Source organism: Neolamprologus multifasciatus, chromosome 20, assembly GCF_963576455.1.
Source record: "Neolamprologus multifasciatus chromosome 20, fNeoMul1.2, whole genome shotgun sequence".
NCBI lineage: Eukaryota > Metazoa > Chordata > Actinopteri > Cichliformes > Cichlidae > Neolamprologus > Neolamprologus multifasciatus.
Genome location: NC_140458.1, coordinates 955,628 through 969,525, shown reverse-complemented (window position 1 = coordinate 969,525; position 13,898 = coordinate 955,628). Strand labels below are relative to the sequence as shown.

Below are 13,898 nucleotides of genomic sequence, written 5' to 3'. Positions count from 1 at the left end.
AGTGGTTTTTAACAAACACCTGAAGGAGCGTGATTCTGTGGAAAGGAGGGAAAACAGCCGACTCAGGCGTGGAAATACTGTTTTATTGTCTGTACGAAACTTTATTAAAGAAGTATAACAAACACAGAGAGAAGCCCGGACAGAGAAGACTCGGGTGGCGCTTGGCCCGCGGCGTGCACGCTTATCAGCACAGACCGTTAAAAGGGGAGAGAGGTCAGAGGTCAGTCAAGCATCATTACCTTTAAAGCGAGTATTTCCCTTCGCTCAGACACGTTCTGCACCGGTCAGACATGAAACACCACCACAGTCCTTCTAACACTTACAGTGACACACTTATCATCGTTCAAGCAGACCGTGTTCAGACGTGAAGAAAACACCGACTGTCTGAAACTCTCAGCACAAAGACAGAAGCGCCGTTAACCTGGTCACCTGATGTTGGCAGTACTGAGGAAGTAACGCTGCTCTTCCTCCAGCGTGATGCTGGGACCTCGCCCTCAGAGGTTCTCCAAGAACAGAGCAGCTGTGTGTCCAGGTGAAGATGCTCCGTGCCGGCTCTGGATTGGCTACTGGGACCACAGGGGTGGAAGAAAGGAACCATTACCTCTTTTCTACCAACTCTGTGCTGCTGAGAGCCCAACATGGCGGAGGGTCACCGGCTGAAGACGTTTATGCTACTGAAGACAGCGGTAATGTGGACGCAGCAATGCCGCCATGCTCTTCCTGTTTTGGTTCAACATCAGATACCTCAGAGCACAGAGGAGCTTTTTTTAGCTCACTTCCTGCTCCTCTGATCCCCTCAAAAAAAGATTGACACAGAAAGTCACAGTTTCACGCCGACGTGACGTTTTTTTCAGTTCAGAGCTTCGTGTGAATTTTACTGAAGGTTTTTACTGGTTTGGAGGGGCGGGGCTTAATGGGGTCAGCACCTCGAACTTCCCCTGAGAGCATCAACTCACATGACAGACTGAAACATCGAGAGCAGTGGACGCTGCTGACGTCGTCTCTAGGGAAGCTCCGCCTCCAGTTCCTCACGCCGCCAGCTTTAACGTGACGCCAGCAAAAGTTTCAACAAATTCATTCGGACAAACGTGCCAAAATAAAGTTCACGTAAAGTTTAATGTTTAATTGTCTTCACCCCCACCCATCTCCACCACCTCTGCCCGGCCGTCAGGGCTTCTGATCCAGCCTGTTTTAACTCCGCCCACTCGTCACTATGACGGAGCTAAACGGCACACGCAAAAAATAAAATTTGAAAAAAACGCAAACAAATAAAAAAATTAAAAAGTTCTTTGATTTTTTTAAAGGATGCAGAAATGTCTCTTTCCAGAAAGAAAACCAAATCCACACTCGGGTCCCTCCGCCCGTGAGAGAGCTGTCACCGGCGGATGGAGACGGCAGAGGGAAAATAGTTCCTGCATAAAACGGCTCACGAGTGCCTTTTCTTCTGCGTGGTTCACATTCTTCTGGAAAGAGACATCCTGCAGCTTTCAAACCTGCTTTCGTGCCTTTATGAACTTTCACATCTGTCGCATTAATCAGAAGCCGGACTACAACTTAAACTAGGAGACTACTTCAGTTTTCCTCCGCAGGTCCGAAAGTAATAGCGTGCTGCAGCACAGACCAAATAACTAGCCGGTAACCCCCCCACGAGGCTCCGCCCGCTCTTCCAGAAAATACATTCTGAAAAAGATGGAGAAATGAAAAGATTGGAGGTCAAACGCTGAAGGCAACAAGCAGGAGAGCGGACCGAGCCTCAGCCGCACACTTTTGGGAGCGTTTGATGGAAGACGGACGCCGAGCGTTTCCCCACAACGACCTCCAGACTGACAGTAAACGCACAAACAGCGCGCACGCACACACAAACACACAGTAAAGAAAGATTAAGGCCATCGATGGAACATTTCAGAAACTGGGCTCCAGTCAGACCCACGACAGAGCGCTGCAGGGACGCGTCTGCAGACACGCTAAGCAATACGCTTAAACCCGGACGCAGGACACGAGCCGAACTTTACAGGAAGCGTCCGCAGACCCAATCGGCCGCGAGCCCGAAGCAGCCGGACAGGCGTTTAACCCGCGCGCAGAGATTGAAGACGAGCTGACTGCTGTGCAAACCAAAGAGGGGGTCGTTTAAGGTTACAGCGAGTGCATCACAGGGGCGGAGTCAGTGACAGCACAGCCTGAGGGTGGAGGTGCCCCACCCTCTGCCCCCAGCTGCTCAGTCGGGTTTCGGCTCGGAGCGCACAGCATTTGGATTTTCCGTGATGTTTAAGGGCGCTGCAGGAAACAGACAAAACAATCTGGTTTTGGTTCTGTTTTACTAAACGTTGGCGTGTTGATCAGAAGGCTGCCAAACGCAAACACGTCCTGCAGTTCGTTAGGAAGCCGGACGTGTCCGATGTGCTACGAGGAACATTTTCAGTGTGAGGGAAAAATCTGTGCGCTGACGTGGCTGCGATCAGAAAGGTGAACAACACGTGCCAAACACAAAAACACAACCAGTGGAGAGAGGTGGGAGGCGTGAAGAACAGGAGCATCAATTTACAAAAGCTCAGCACAGATAAAGATGGTGGAAGAAGGCCAGCAGACGAGCCGGCGGCGGCGCCGCGTCCCAGACTAAACCTGCACAAACCCTCAGCGGGTTCGCTCAGAATGTGTCGGGATTAGTTTGGGAAGTGGGCCGGGTCTGCGGAGGAGGATCTCCACGCTTCAAACACACACAGACACACACACACACAGAGAACATCATCACCATGTTTTCAAATCAAAGTTCGTTACAAACACCAGATATGTTTGTTGGCACCATCCGGTTTTGGGAAAGATGGAGTAACAGGAGAGAGGCGGGGCCGAGGCTTCGCGGTAAAGGATGTTTGTCGAAGGTGAGACGAGGGAGAAGTCCAGCAGGTACTTTTGGGGGGGGGGGGGGGGGGGGGGGGGGGGGTCAAGCTGAGGCCGGGTTCGGCGCTGGATATAAAAACCAAAGGCTCGGCTTGATCGGAGTGTGGAGGCGGGTCGGTGGGCGAGGACGTCTACGAGAAACGTTGCTGCAGTCTTGAATATTAAAACTCCTCCTGATCCTCAGCGTCCGGTATGACGAAGCCCTCCTGGAGACAAACGCAGACGGGACAGTTTTAGGCTCAGCGCGAAATGTCACTTCCTGTTTGCACTACAAACCAATCATGTGCCGTGCTGCATTATATCAAATGAAAGTGTTTGTGTGTCCAGTGAAGAAGCACTTTTTAAATGTGTTTACAGTCAAAGTGCCGACGTGTGTTTATGATCGTTCCCGAGGTGGTTTTGGAAGTTTTGGGATCGCCTGCGGCCGAGAGCCACGAACGAGCTCAGGAGCGCATTAAAAACATTGATCTGCATAAAAACAATAACGATACATGTGTGTAACTGAAGCAGCAGCGTGGGAGGCTGACACAGGGAGCTGCATGCCTCTGCAAGAATCCACAGCAGCTGTTCACACTGCAACAAATGGCACTTCCTGTGAGCACATTTCAGCCAATCAAGTGTGAGGGATGTCTGCTGTGTCATCTCTGAGCTGCAGAGTAAAGATGGATCCTCCGGTTCTGTAATTTTAGCCACGTGATTCATGAATTAGTGAAAGCTAATCACTCACGTCTGTGGCGTAGAGGATGTCGACGATCCTCTGCAGCGTCGGGTCGCCCTCGCCTTCCTTCTCCTGGCAGATCAGCTCGATGTTCCTCAGCTTTCCAAAATAAAAGTCTCTCTCCTTCTCCATGTCCTGGATGGTGGATTTCAGCATCTCCATCTGTGGACGAAGATAGAGACACCTGATCAGCACTCCTCGCCTCGCCATCGTCCTTACAGAGGCGACAGTCTGCCCTCTGACCTCATTGATGAGCTCAGCCACCTCCTCGTCGTTTCCTCCCGTCCCCGCCTTCTTCGCACTGACCGGAGCCACCTTGGGCGCCACCTTAGCCACGGGGGGCCTCTGAGGAGCTGAGGAGAAATCAGAAGGTCACCGACACAATCAAAACTTCAGCGCTTCTAAACCCGTCTGTAACCGTCACCCATCTGAAATCTGACCAATCAGACGAGTCGGCTCTTACCTTGATTGAGGGCCTTTTTGGGTGGTTTGTTGAGGGCTGACGTGGCGGGGTTGGGCGTGGGCATGGCGTCCTGCCCCTGTCTCGCCTCCACGGGGTCGTACTCCTTTCCGTCGTAGTTGGCGTCGAAGAACTTCTTGAACCACTGCACGAACTCGAAGTTATCCTGGAACTTCCCCTTCACCAGTTTGTCCACCGGAATGATCTGGAAGAGACGGAGGAATGGTGCCAGGCTGTTAGCGGCGCTCTGACTGCAGGGTTTACATAAAAACTCAAGTTTCATCACTTTTGTCTCTTTGACATTTAAAGTCTGACGGACATCCTGTGAGTCCCACCCTGGACCGACACCGTTAAACCGTCCACAGCAGCGGTGTCCAACTCCAGGCCTCGGGCGCCGGCGTCCTGCTGGTTTTACATCTCACCCTGGGTCAGCACACCTCAATCAGACGATTAGTTCATGACCTCTGTGGACATTATTTAGCCATTTACATCAGCTGATAACGCCGGCCCTCGAGTCCCCCCCACCCGACACGTTCATTCTTTCCGTTTTGTCATTTGCCAAAATGAAATTAACCGTTCTGAACAATCAGACCTCAGGTTTGTTTCTGCACCACCTCTCGTTCCAAACAAGCGCCTCGCCACGAAGACTTGTGAATTCAACGTTCTCGTCTCCGCCCGTCGAGCTGCAGCTCTTTGGACTGCACACGTCTGAAGCACAGTGTTTAAAACTTTCTGGAAGGAGCTCAGAGATCATCCCGAGAGAAACACGTTTGGATCCAGAGGACAAACTGAGCCGACATTAATGAAGCTCAGTTTGCTAAAAAGACCAGAGAACAGGAAGCTCTAGAAACAAAGAAACTTCCACGAAGGCGAATAAAAGAGAGAAAGTCAAACAGAGACTTTCAAAGGTTTGAGGAGCTTTTTTCAACCCTCAAAGATGTGCAGCGAGCCGAGCACAAAGCCGAGTCCGGTCTGCTGTAAGAACAGGTGTTTGGTTACAGATCACAGCTGTTGGCGAGGGAGCGCCGCGCTCCTCCGCTGCCTTTATGTTTGCGCTGTCTTTAAAGCTTTTAAATAGCCTCAGTAAAAAGAAACAAAGCAAATGTGCACATTCAAAGCTCGCTGGGACGTTTCCTGAGCCGCGCCAACATGTCCGCACTCCTCTGCTGCTCTGATGGGATCATCACTTCCTGAACTTCATCCTTTATTCATTCGGACTGAGAGCGTAAAGTCATCAGGTAAGCGTTTACTGAGCTCAGAGATCGGGAGGGCGCTCGTTTGCTCTCAGCTCCGAGAAAGTGGGCGTGACATCGGTGGTGGCGTCTTTGCAGAACAGCGCTCAGAGGGCGAGGATCAGCCGCAATTCCTTGCGTTCATGCTGTACGCAGGATTTGTGTCCTCGCTTCAGCTGAACGACTTCACTGTGGCAGGAACAGTGTAGCATGTAATTAGCTGTGGATTTCCCACAGAAACCAAATCCTCGCTAATCCTCAGTGATTCACGTCGCTCAGGCCGAACACACCCCTGCTCCAGTTACGCCAATGCTTCCTGCTTCACAACAAAAGACCATCACTAGGAAACCACAGGAAGGAAATTCATTATGAAAACAACCCGAACGCGAGCTTCAACGAGAGCCAATCATCGCAGTAAAGGTGCTTTAAACCACCTGCTCCTGTAATCCTTCATGTTTTAATATAACATCGGTTCACAGCAGCGGGCGTCTCTCTTCATGCTGCGAGGTAAAGAACCAGCGACGTGATGTACCGCGAGCCAAACGGCTTCACGACAGAGCGGTGCGGCCTGCATCCGTACGAACGCGATTACAGCCGTCAAACAGAAACGTTTAAACACGTTATTGTCTGCATCTGTGAAACGGATGATCTCAACATCTGAGGATTGTGCGTCACCGCCAACAGAAACTCATCAATGAGCTGCAGGACTTACTTTGTCGACGCCCATCTTTTTGAAGGCCACTTGCAGAAGCTTGAAGTTGTGGATGTACTCGTGCTCGAGCTTGGCCCCGAACTTCACTTTCTTCAAAGGCACAGAGTTGGGAAACAGCATGTCCATGAACTGGCAGTAAGCAGCACCTGGACACAGGAAACACTTTGACTACAGGCGGCGAGGAAACACCGCGTCAACGGAGGCGTCACACACAAGAAATCAAAACTGACGAACTGCACGTTTGATTTTAGAAATAGCTTTTATCGTCTCTTTCCTGTTTGCTGTGTGATGTGACTGTGTGATAGAAGTCACACGCTAACGGCTCAGGATACGGAGACGAGAAGAGCGTGAGGCCACAGAAAGGTTAGTGTGACTGAATCTGTTCAACGGTGACCTGAAAGGGTCAGGATAGGGTTTGTAGACTAATCAGATCATCTGATCATCACCTGACGTACGTTTAGGTGTCAAATATGAAGGCGGTCCCTCGGCGAGCTGCAGATTTAAGACAACGGCACAAGAAGTCCTCGCTTACCTGAGCACAGCATTTCTATCTTGGTGAGGTTCATCTGTAGAGACTCGTTGATCCACACGAGCATGTCATGGCGACTTAAGTTGTCGCTGGTCACTGAGGTCGAGTACACGTTCACAGCCATCGTCGGTCACCTGACCACACACACACACACACACACACACACACACGGTGACCATCACACCGACAGCTCGTCGGGTTGTTACTGTCACTTTAAACCTGCTGGATCAGGACCTCGTCAATGAGGATGACCCGATTAGATAAATCCTCTGCTCTGTGGAAACACTGCACTTCTTTTTAAATTAATTGCTGAAAAGTAATTGTTTTGGTTTGTCAAATTTCAGAACAAAGTTCATGAAGTGCAGTTTGATCACAGTAAACTCAGAATTTCTGTTTTTCAGACAAGACAAACAAAAAAAAAGCACAACTTCCTGTCCTTTTGTGATGGAAACGGGTGAAATGTGGATCTGAACCGACTCTTTGGCGTTTGCTCGTACTGTGGCTCTGCGTCAGATAACGAGCTGCAACCTTCAGCCAACATTTAATCTGCCGCTGAGGACGAGTCTGCAGGCACACCCAGATACAAACCTCCCGGATGAGCACAATTTAAAACTCAAAGCATTTTATCTACAGGAGCAGTCGCGGTTTTCTGAGTCAGCGGCAAAAATCACAAACTAAACAGACAGCAGTCCCGACGATGCCTGTTTCAGGCATGTCCTCTGCAGCTGGAGGTCAGTGCTACACAATGTACAGATGTGGTCAGCTGTCACATCTTAAAGGCCAAAACATGTGGTTATTGTAGGAGTCATCTGTAAGCAGCCTTCACACCAAGAGATCCTCTCAGGAGAGGAAGCTGAATGCCATCGATGACCAGCAGAAAATCTACAGCAGAAAAAATGCTCCTGTGCAGGTAGTAAACACTGACAGGTCCATCAGCTGATTTCATTTAGTGACATCACTGTGAATGTTGCTATAAAAACTTGTGTGATTCAGCAACAGTGTCATCATGCTTACAGCTGTTTACAGGAAGCTGAGCAGACAGTGGGCGGAGTCACGTATGGTGAGGTACCAACCAGGTGTGAAGGTTAATAAACAGACATCAACAGCCAATAACCATCAGTTGTCAGTCTGAAAGTAACAGTGACGTTTTTGTTGGGTTTTTTGTTTTCCTTATCACAAACAAACCATCTTCCAACATTTATTCAAATATTATTCAGATATCATCTCCAGTGAGTGCAGATTAGCATATTTCTCAAAGAAGAAAAGTTGGTTTTATCTTTGCTGTTAAATTCAGATTTTCGTTTTCTTTATTCAGAGGAACAAAAATAAAGTTTTAAAGGTGGGCAGTGGCCCCTGTAGCTGACCCGATGAGGCCGGGCTCCTGAGCTGTGAGGAAGTGACCGTTAGCCACACGCTGCTAACATTAGCGGTGATCACCAACGTTAGGTCCGCGGCTCCAAGCACCGAACGGGTCAGCGTCCGGCTCACTGGGAAGACACTGGCCGAGCTCCGCTATCTGACCGTTAGCTGTGTTAATATTAGAAAGCTCGGTCATCGGCTAAACGCGCCCACACCGGCTGGCTGAGTCAGTCACCTCCCGGACCTGCAGGCGGTCCCCCCGCCCTGAAGCACCGCCCGGTTAGCTCCCGTTAGCCTCGGCCATTATTGAGTCAAACCTCCCCAGATAACAGCCGTTAATAGCGGTTTAAACCGTCACTGTACCGGCAACTGCCAGAACTGGAGCTCGGCCCCCGGGGTGCCCGGTCCGAGGCTCCGGGATCGCACGGTTCTAGCTACATGCTAACACTGAAGCTAAGAGAGCGCGCCGCCGTTATCCAGCCGCTCCGGCCGGCTTCAAACCTACCTGCAGCCGGTTTTCTTTCGCGGTTGTCGAACTTGGAGCTTTTACTCTTCTCAGCGGGGAATGTTTCTCATAAAAAAACAACCTGCGCTCGTTTCGACGTTTGTTCCTCTTCTGCTTTTTTCTTCTCTTCCTCACGTCCACTCTACCGGCAGCGGAAGAAGCGATGCGATGACGTCAATACGTAAAGGGAAACGCCTAAACGTAAGGACGGCGGACGGAAGCGGAGACGTCAGAACAAAATGGTCTATGGTGAGGTCATTATTCATAAAAATGATTATTTTCAATAAATTCATCATTCACGACAAAAACATCCTGATATTATAGGAGCAGTGGGTCAGGTTTACGTCACTCAGTGACGTATCGACATCCCAATAACCATAGTAACATCCTTTTCCTCCTGTACACACAGAAACATGTGCACTCCCACCTCCTGCAGCAGCAGGCCTTCACTCTGCTATCACAGGAAGCTGAATAATGGAAGAACAGCCTAGATTACATTTACATGGAGATTTTAGGAGCTTAACGCCAAATAAAGACCAGAAGAGAGAAGAGATGAACTGATTTTACTGAAAAAAGGCCACCACCTGAATCTGTTGGTATTAAAGGGCCCAAAGAACCACAGCAAAGTAACCGAAATCTTCATTGTCTCAGTTTGAACTTCAGCAGGTCGTCTTCACCGCGTGTGAGCTGCTGCCACACGATTGGCCGATAAGACATTTGTGTCATGGACAGTTGAAGAGGCGTACCTAACAAAGTGGCAGGTGAGTGTATTTATTTTTGCCATGTCCCCTGCTCTCACACAGCTGCTAAAATCCACCAGGACTGCACACCAATGTTCCCTCTAATTTTTCACGTGTCTGAGCAAGCACACAAACTCCCTGAGCGTCCCTTGGACCACTGTGAGCAACAGCAGACGTGTGCACTGTGGTCACGCCTGCATCGAATCATCCAAGTTACATGGTTTATTAAAATAATCAAATTACAGCATTTACATTTATATTAGACTACATTTAATTAACTGCTTTAGCCCACTTACAATGAAAATTAAAAAAAAATCTTGTTCATGACCTGTAGCATGTTAACACTATTGGAAGTAAAAATAACTTGAACTCCAATTTTGAAAACACAACTTTTTCTTTTTTTTTCTTTTTTTATAAAGCTCTGACTTGTATTATGAGTCTGTGGTCTGGGAGAGAGTCCTGTAACTCTGTCTGCAAAATACAGCATATAATGACCAATGTTGGGCAGATAATGATATAGTTATAATTAACTGAGTTATGTAAAGTTTTTTGCAGTTGTTTACCTAAAAATGCTGCCAAGGCGTTTTTTAAATAAACATTTCAAACTATTTACAGAACAATCAGCTGTTCTGCATCAAATCTGATGCCACACAAATTATTTTTGCCTCATTGTTCTGACACACACAACAAAACTATCCGGTCGTTAAGTCTGACGTCACTAGCCGTGTCTGGGCCTAAACTCCGCTGCAGGTCCATATATCAAACGATCACAATGGCATTAATGAGAGTTGAAAAACATCTGTAATAAAATGATCAGCGTTCTGCTCTACCAGGTGTAACAACTGAGTTTAACATCCAGGCATCCATGACAACGGAATTTATGACATTTAATGGAGTTAGAAGTTAGCAGGAAGTTAGCTCGCTAGCTTCTATCTTAATACAATATAGCATGTCCTGACTGCGGGGTTTTGGAAACAAATTCAAACGTACAGCTCTGTTATCACTTCCAACTAAAATGAAGATAGAAAACTAAACAGCAGTGACGTTTGTAGGGTTACTGAAGTTTGGCTAGCTGGTATATAACGATGTGCTACGTGACCGCTAGCTACACAGCTGTGTTAGCATAGCATAAACAAGCTAACTTTTTTTCCACTGGATAAAAGTTAACGTGAGTGTTCTCGGTGGTCAGGAGCAAATGTAATCGCATGGCAGGATGCTGTAAAAGGACCAAACTTCAGCAGGAGAACAACTGAGATAATCCATCCACAATACGAGGTTAGTCATTCATATACTGCTGCATGGGCTGGGCTGTAGTTACATCCTAAGGTTTTAAAAACTGAGCTTAAATAAATGATTAGCGGTAATAAAAGCCGAGGGAGGTCAACAGTGATCACTGACTGTTTTAGGAGCTTTTTGTAATTAAATAGAAGAAAATACAAAACATTAAACATGTTAACAACACAAAAGCATATTAAACGCAGACTACTTTAGGCCCGGAAGTAGGATTCGTCACGTCATCACTTAATGACCGGATTGACTACACTACACACTAACTACACAAGATTTGCACTGAACGTCGCAAATCTCTCACATCTCAAAACACAGCCGTCACTCCTAAAACTAGAGATGTGCAGATCGATCCTGAAATATCGATTCCTCCGATATCAGTCATTTATGTTCTAGAATCGATTCTCATATTAAAATATCGATATTTTAGTACTTTAGGGTAAATTTGTAGTTTATCATTAACAGGAACACAGTGGAAAGAAACTATATCATTTGGATCGTCTACACTGGAAGGAACTACTTCCTCTTCCGCCAGCAGGGGGGATAACTGCGCCTTCTGGTACCAACGTATCAACATGAAGATGTCTATTCGGGTATTATCTTACAACTGTCGTGGTCTATGTTTGGGACAGAGTGCAGGGGATAGAGCTCGACGGATTGTTGTGGACAGTCTGCTTGCAGAATGTGACATTTTATCAGAGGTGGGTCGAGTATCCAAAAATTGTACTCAAGTAAGAGTAGCATTACTTTAAAATATTATTACTCAAGTAAAAGTGAAAAGTAGTCATCAAAAAAGTTACTCGAGTAAGAGTAAAAAAGTACTTGGTGAAAAGACTACTCAAGTAATGAGTAACTGTTTGAAATGTCCGATTTATTTTTTAAATAAATGCTATCAGACAAACAAAAATAAATAAATATACAAGTTTTAGTATTTTCAACAGGAATATAAGTAAAAACATCAACAAAATAAGGCACAACAATTCTAATTTCCAGATTTCAGTTCTTCACAACAAAGCTTTTTTCACCAAAACCTACAGTAAATAATATTAATATTTAAACAGTGCAAACAATTTCCAGTGACAAGATATGCTGTAAACTTTATATTCATTTTTGCTCCAAAGGGCACAGCAGCCTCAGAGAAAACAGAACAAGGCATCTACAACATACCAGGCAGCTCAGTTTACCATAAGTTGTATGGGTGTGCATCTATTTCTGCATATTTAGCAAAAATAAGACTGACATCCAGCTAACCACAGCTAAAAACATATTTAGAGAAAACTTACCGTTTCCTCAGGTTACACAAGTTGAGTTGTTTCACGCTGAAAAGTTGTTGTTTTGGCTCTCGCTGCAGACACCGACGCTGAAGGCACAGCTGTTCTTTTGTGCTGCTTTTAAGAGAAACATTCTTTGTATGTGAGGCCAAAGGTGTTCATCCTCTTCAGCTCGAGCGTAGACTCTGCCATGTTTTCATGTTTCTTCTTTCCGTGTGTCGCTACTTTGAAACGCTTGGGCCGCTCTGCCCGCCACAGTTTCAAACTGGTCATGTGACTGCATGGCCACATCTCATTGGTAAAAAAGTTACCGAAAACTCCACTGGCGGCATGTTATCTAATGTGTTAAACTAATTATTTTTTAAAAAGTAACGAGTCAAATTTTGCAAATGTAGCGGAGTAAAAGTACTGTTTCTTCTTCACAAATGTACTCAAGTAAAAGTAAAAAGTATCGTGCAAAAAGGTACTTTAAAAGTACATTTTTTTAAAAAACTTACTCAAGTAAATGTAACTCATTACTACCCACCTCTGCTTAACAGTTACTATATACAGTAATGGACTTCTATACATATTTCATCAGATTAAAACTTTGGTTGTAAGATTCAGATAATTATTTATTAAAAGCTCGACATTTAAAATGAGAATAAGAAAGAAAAGTATGTCTTTGTGCCCCCTTTTCCCTGTTCATGCCCTATCGGCCCCCCTGGCTAAACTTTGCTAGCTCCGCCCCTGCACAGTTACGTCAGCTGTAGAAAAAGATCCTGGTGTAGAAATAATATTAAATAAATTCTAACAACAGCTGATCAAGCTTAAACGTGCTGCTGTTGTTCAGCTGCTGGTTTCCTCTTTCTGGTGCAAAGTGAGACAAAAACAAACAAGAGAGACGATCAGCTGATCATTGATCAGTTTCATGATTGAAGCAGGAGAGAGAGAGAGAGAGAGAGAGAGAGCGGCAGTCGCTCCATATATCTGTTAAGCTTAACGTGGGAATGCTTTACAGACATTCAGAGATGAACTTACACACTTGCTTTACTTCTCTCTGGGAAAACTTCCTCGGAGATGAAATGCTGGTTTGGTAGCGAACCTACAAATACTCAACCAGACCACCGACAGGTCTCGCACGCCACAGCCGCTCTATCACGTGACCACACTGCTCCCACGTGCTACGGTTATGAGCAGAGTTACGCCGTGTCGCAAGTTTTGTGAGGTGCTTTCGTGATATTTAATGGATCGGATTACATTTTTTATTTCTCTCCGATATCCGATTCAGTAATTTAGGTCAGTATCGGACCGATACTGATACGTAATATCAGATCGGTCCATCTCTAATAGATATATATCATTTTTTTTTAAAGGTTTATACCTTGGTTTTTTTTTTGTTTGTTTTTTTTTTTTTTTTTTTGGGGGGGGGGGGGGGGGGGTCCTGTCTTGTTTTGATGGACATGAAGTCTGCCAATAAAGACTGAATTGGACCCACTGCTGCACATCATCTGTGAGGCTTTGCACCCCTGATGATCCACCAGGACAAACTCAGCAGTGTGTGAGGAAGAGGAGGAGGAAGAGCCAGCAGCAGCTGACAGATGGAGAGGATAGACAGACTGTTCCCTGTTTGTGAAGGACTGCTAGAAAAGTTTAACATAACTGTCTGTCCTGAATCAGTCTTATTAGGTAATGTTCAAATAATGTTATCATCCAGTGTTTTCAGTGTGGGAGAAAGTACTCAGGGCCTTCAAGTTACACACTATGAAAGGCAGCAACAAGTTTAATGTTCAGAAACTTAAAGTATGTATCAGCAGCAGAATGGAGCTAAAAATAAATGTTTGTTTCAGTTCTATGAAGCTTTGAGTATTTTGGATCAGTAGCACTGCTGTGTTTGTTGCATCATATCGCTGTAATTGTTTATATGCTTTATATATTCTGAGCTAAGTTGATCTATAGTGTTACATCATATTCTATAATGATGTTATGTGTTTGTAGACTTTCTGCCCAGTTTGACCCATTTAGCAGAAGTCAGCCTGTTTAAGGCTCTGATATCTATTCTGTGTGACTTAAAGCAGTTATGACATGGTCTGATTTTCTCACCCAATAAAGGAATATTTCATATATCAGTCTACTCTTCATTTTATCAGACACAGTTATCACAGCTCGTACATTTGCTTTTTACACATATATGTAAGCATTGAGCCAAAT

General features: G+C 45.9%; 1 protein-coding gene across 1 annotated transcript; it reads right to left on the bottom strand.

Moving 5' to 3' along the window:
- Positions 1–69: 69 nt before the first annotated feature.
- Positions 70–8,567, bottom strand: mapre1b (microtubule-associated protein, RP/EB family, member 1b). Its single transcript, XM_085146659.1, has 7 exons — positions 8,411–8,567; positions 6,550–6,680; positions 6,018–6,163; positions 4,077–4,278; positions 3,857–3,966; positions 3,623–3,775; positions 70–3,101 (listed from the first exon to the last, which is right to left on the bottom strand). The coding sequence occupies exons 2-7, from the start codon at positions 6,668–6,670 to the stop codon at positions 3,057–3,059; spliced, it is 777 nt and encodes a 258-aa protein (XP_085002785.1). The 5' UTR covers positions 6,671–6,680; positions 8,411–8,567; the 3' UTR covers positions 70–3,056.
- Positions 8,568–13,898: the final 5,331 nt, after the last annotated feature.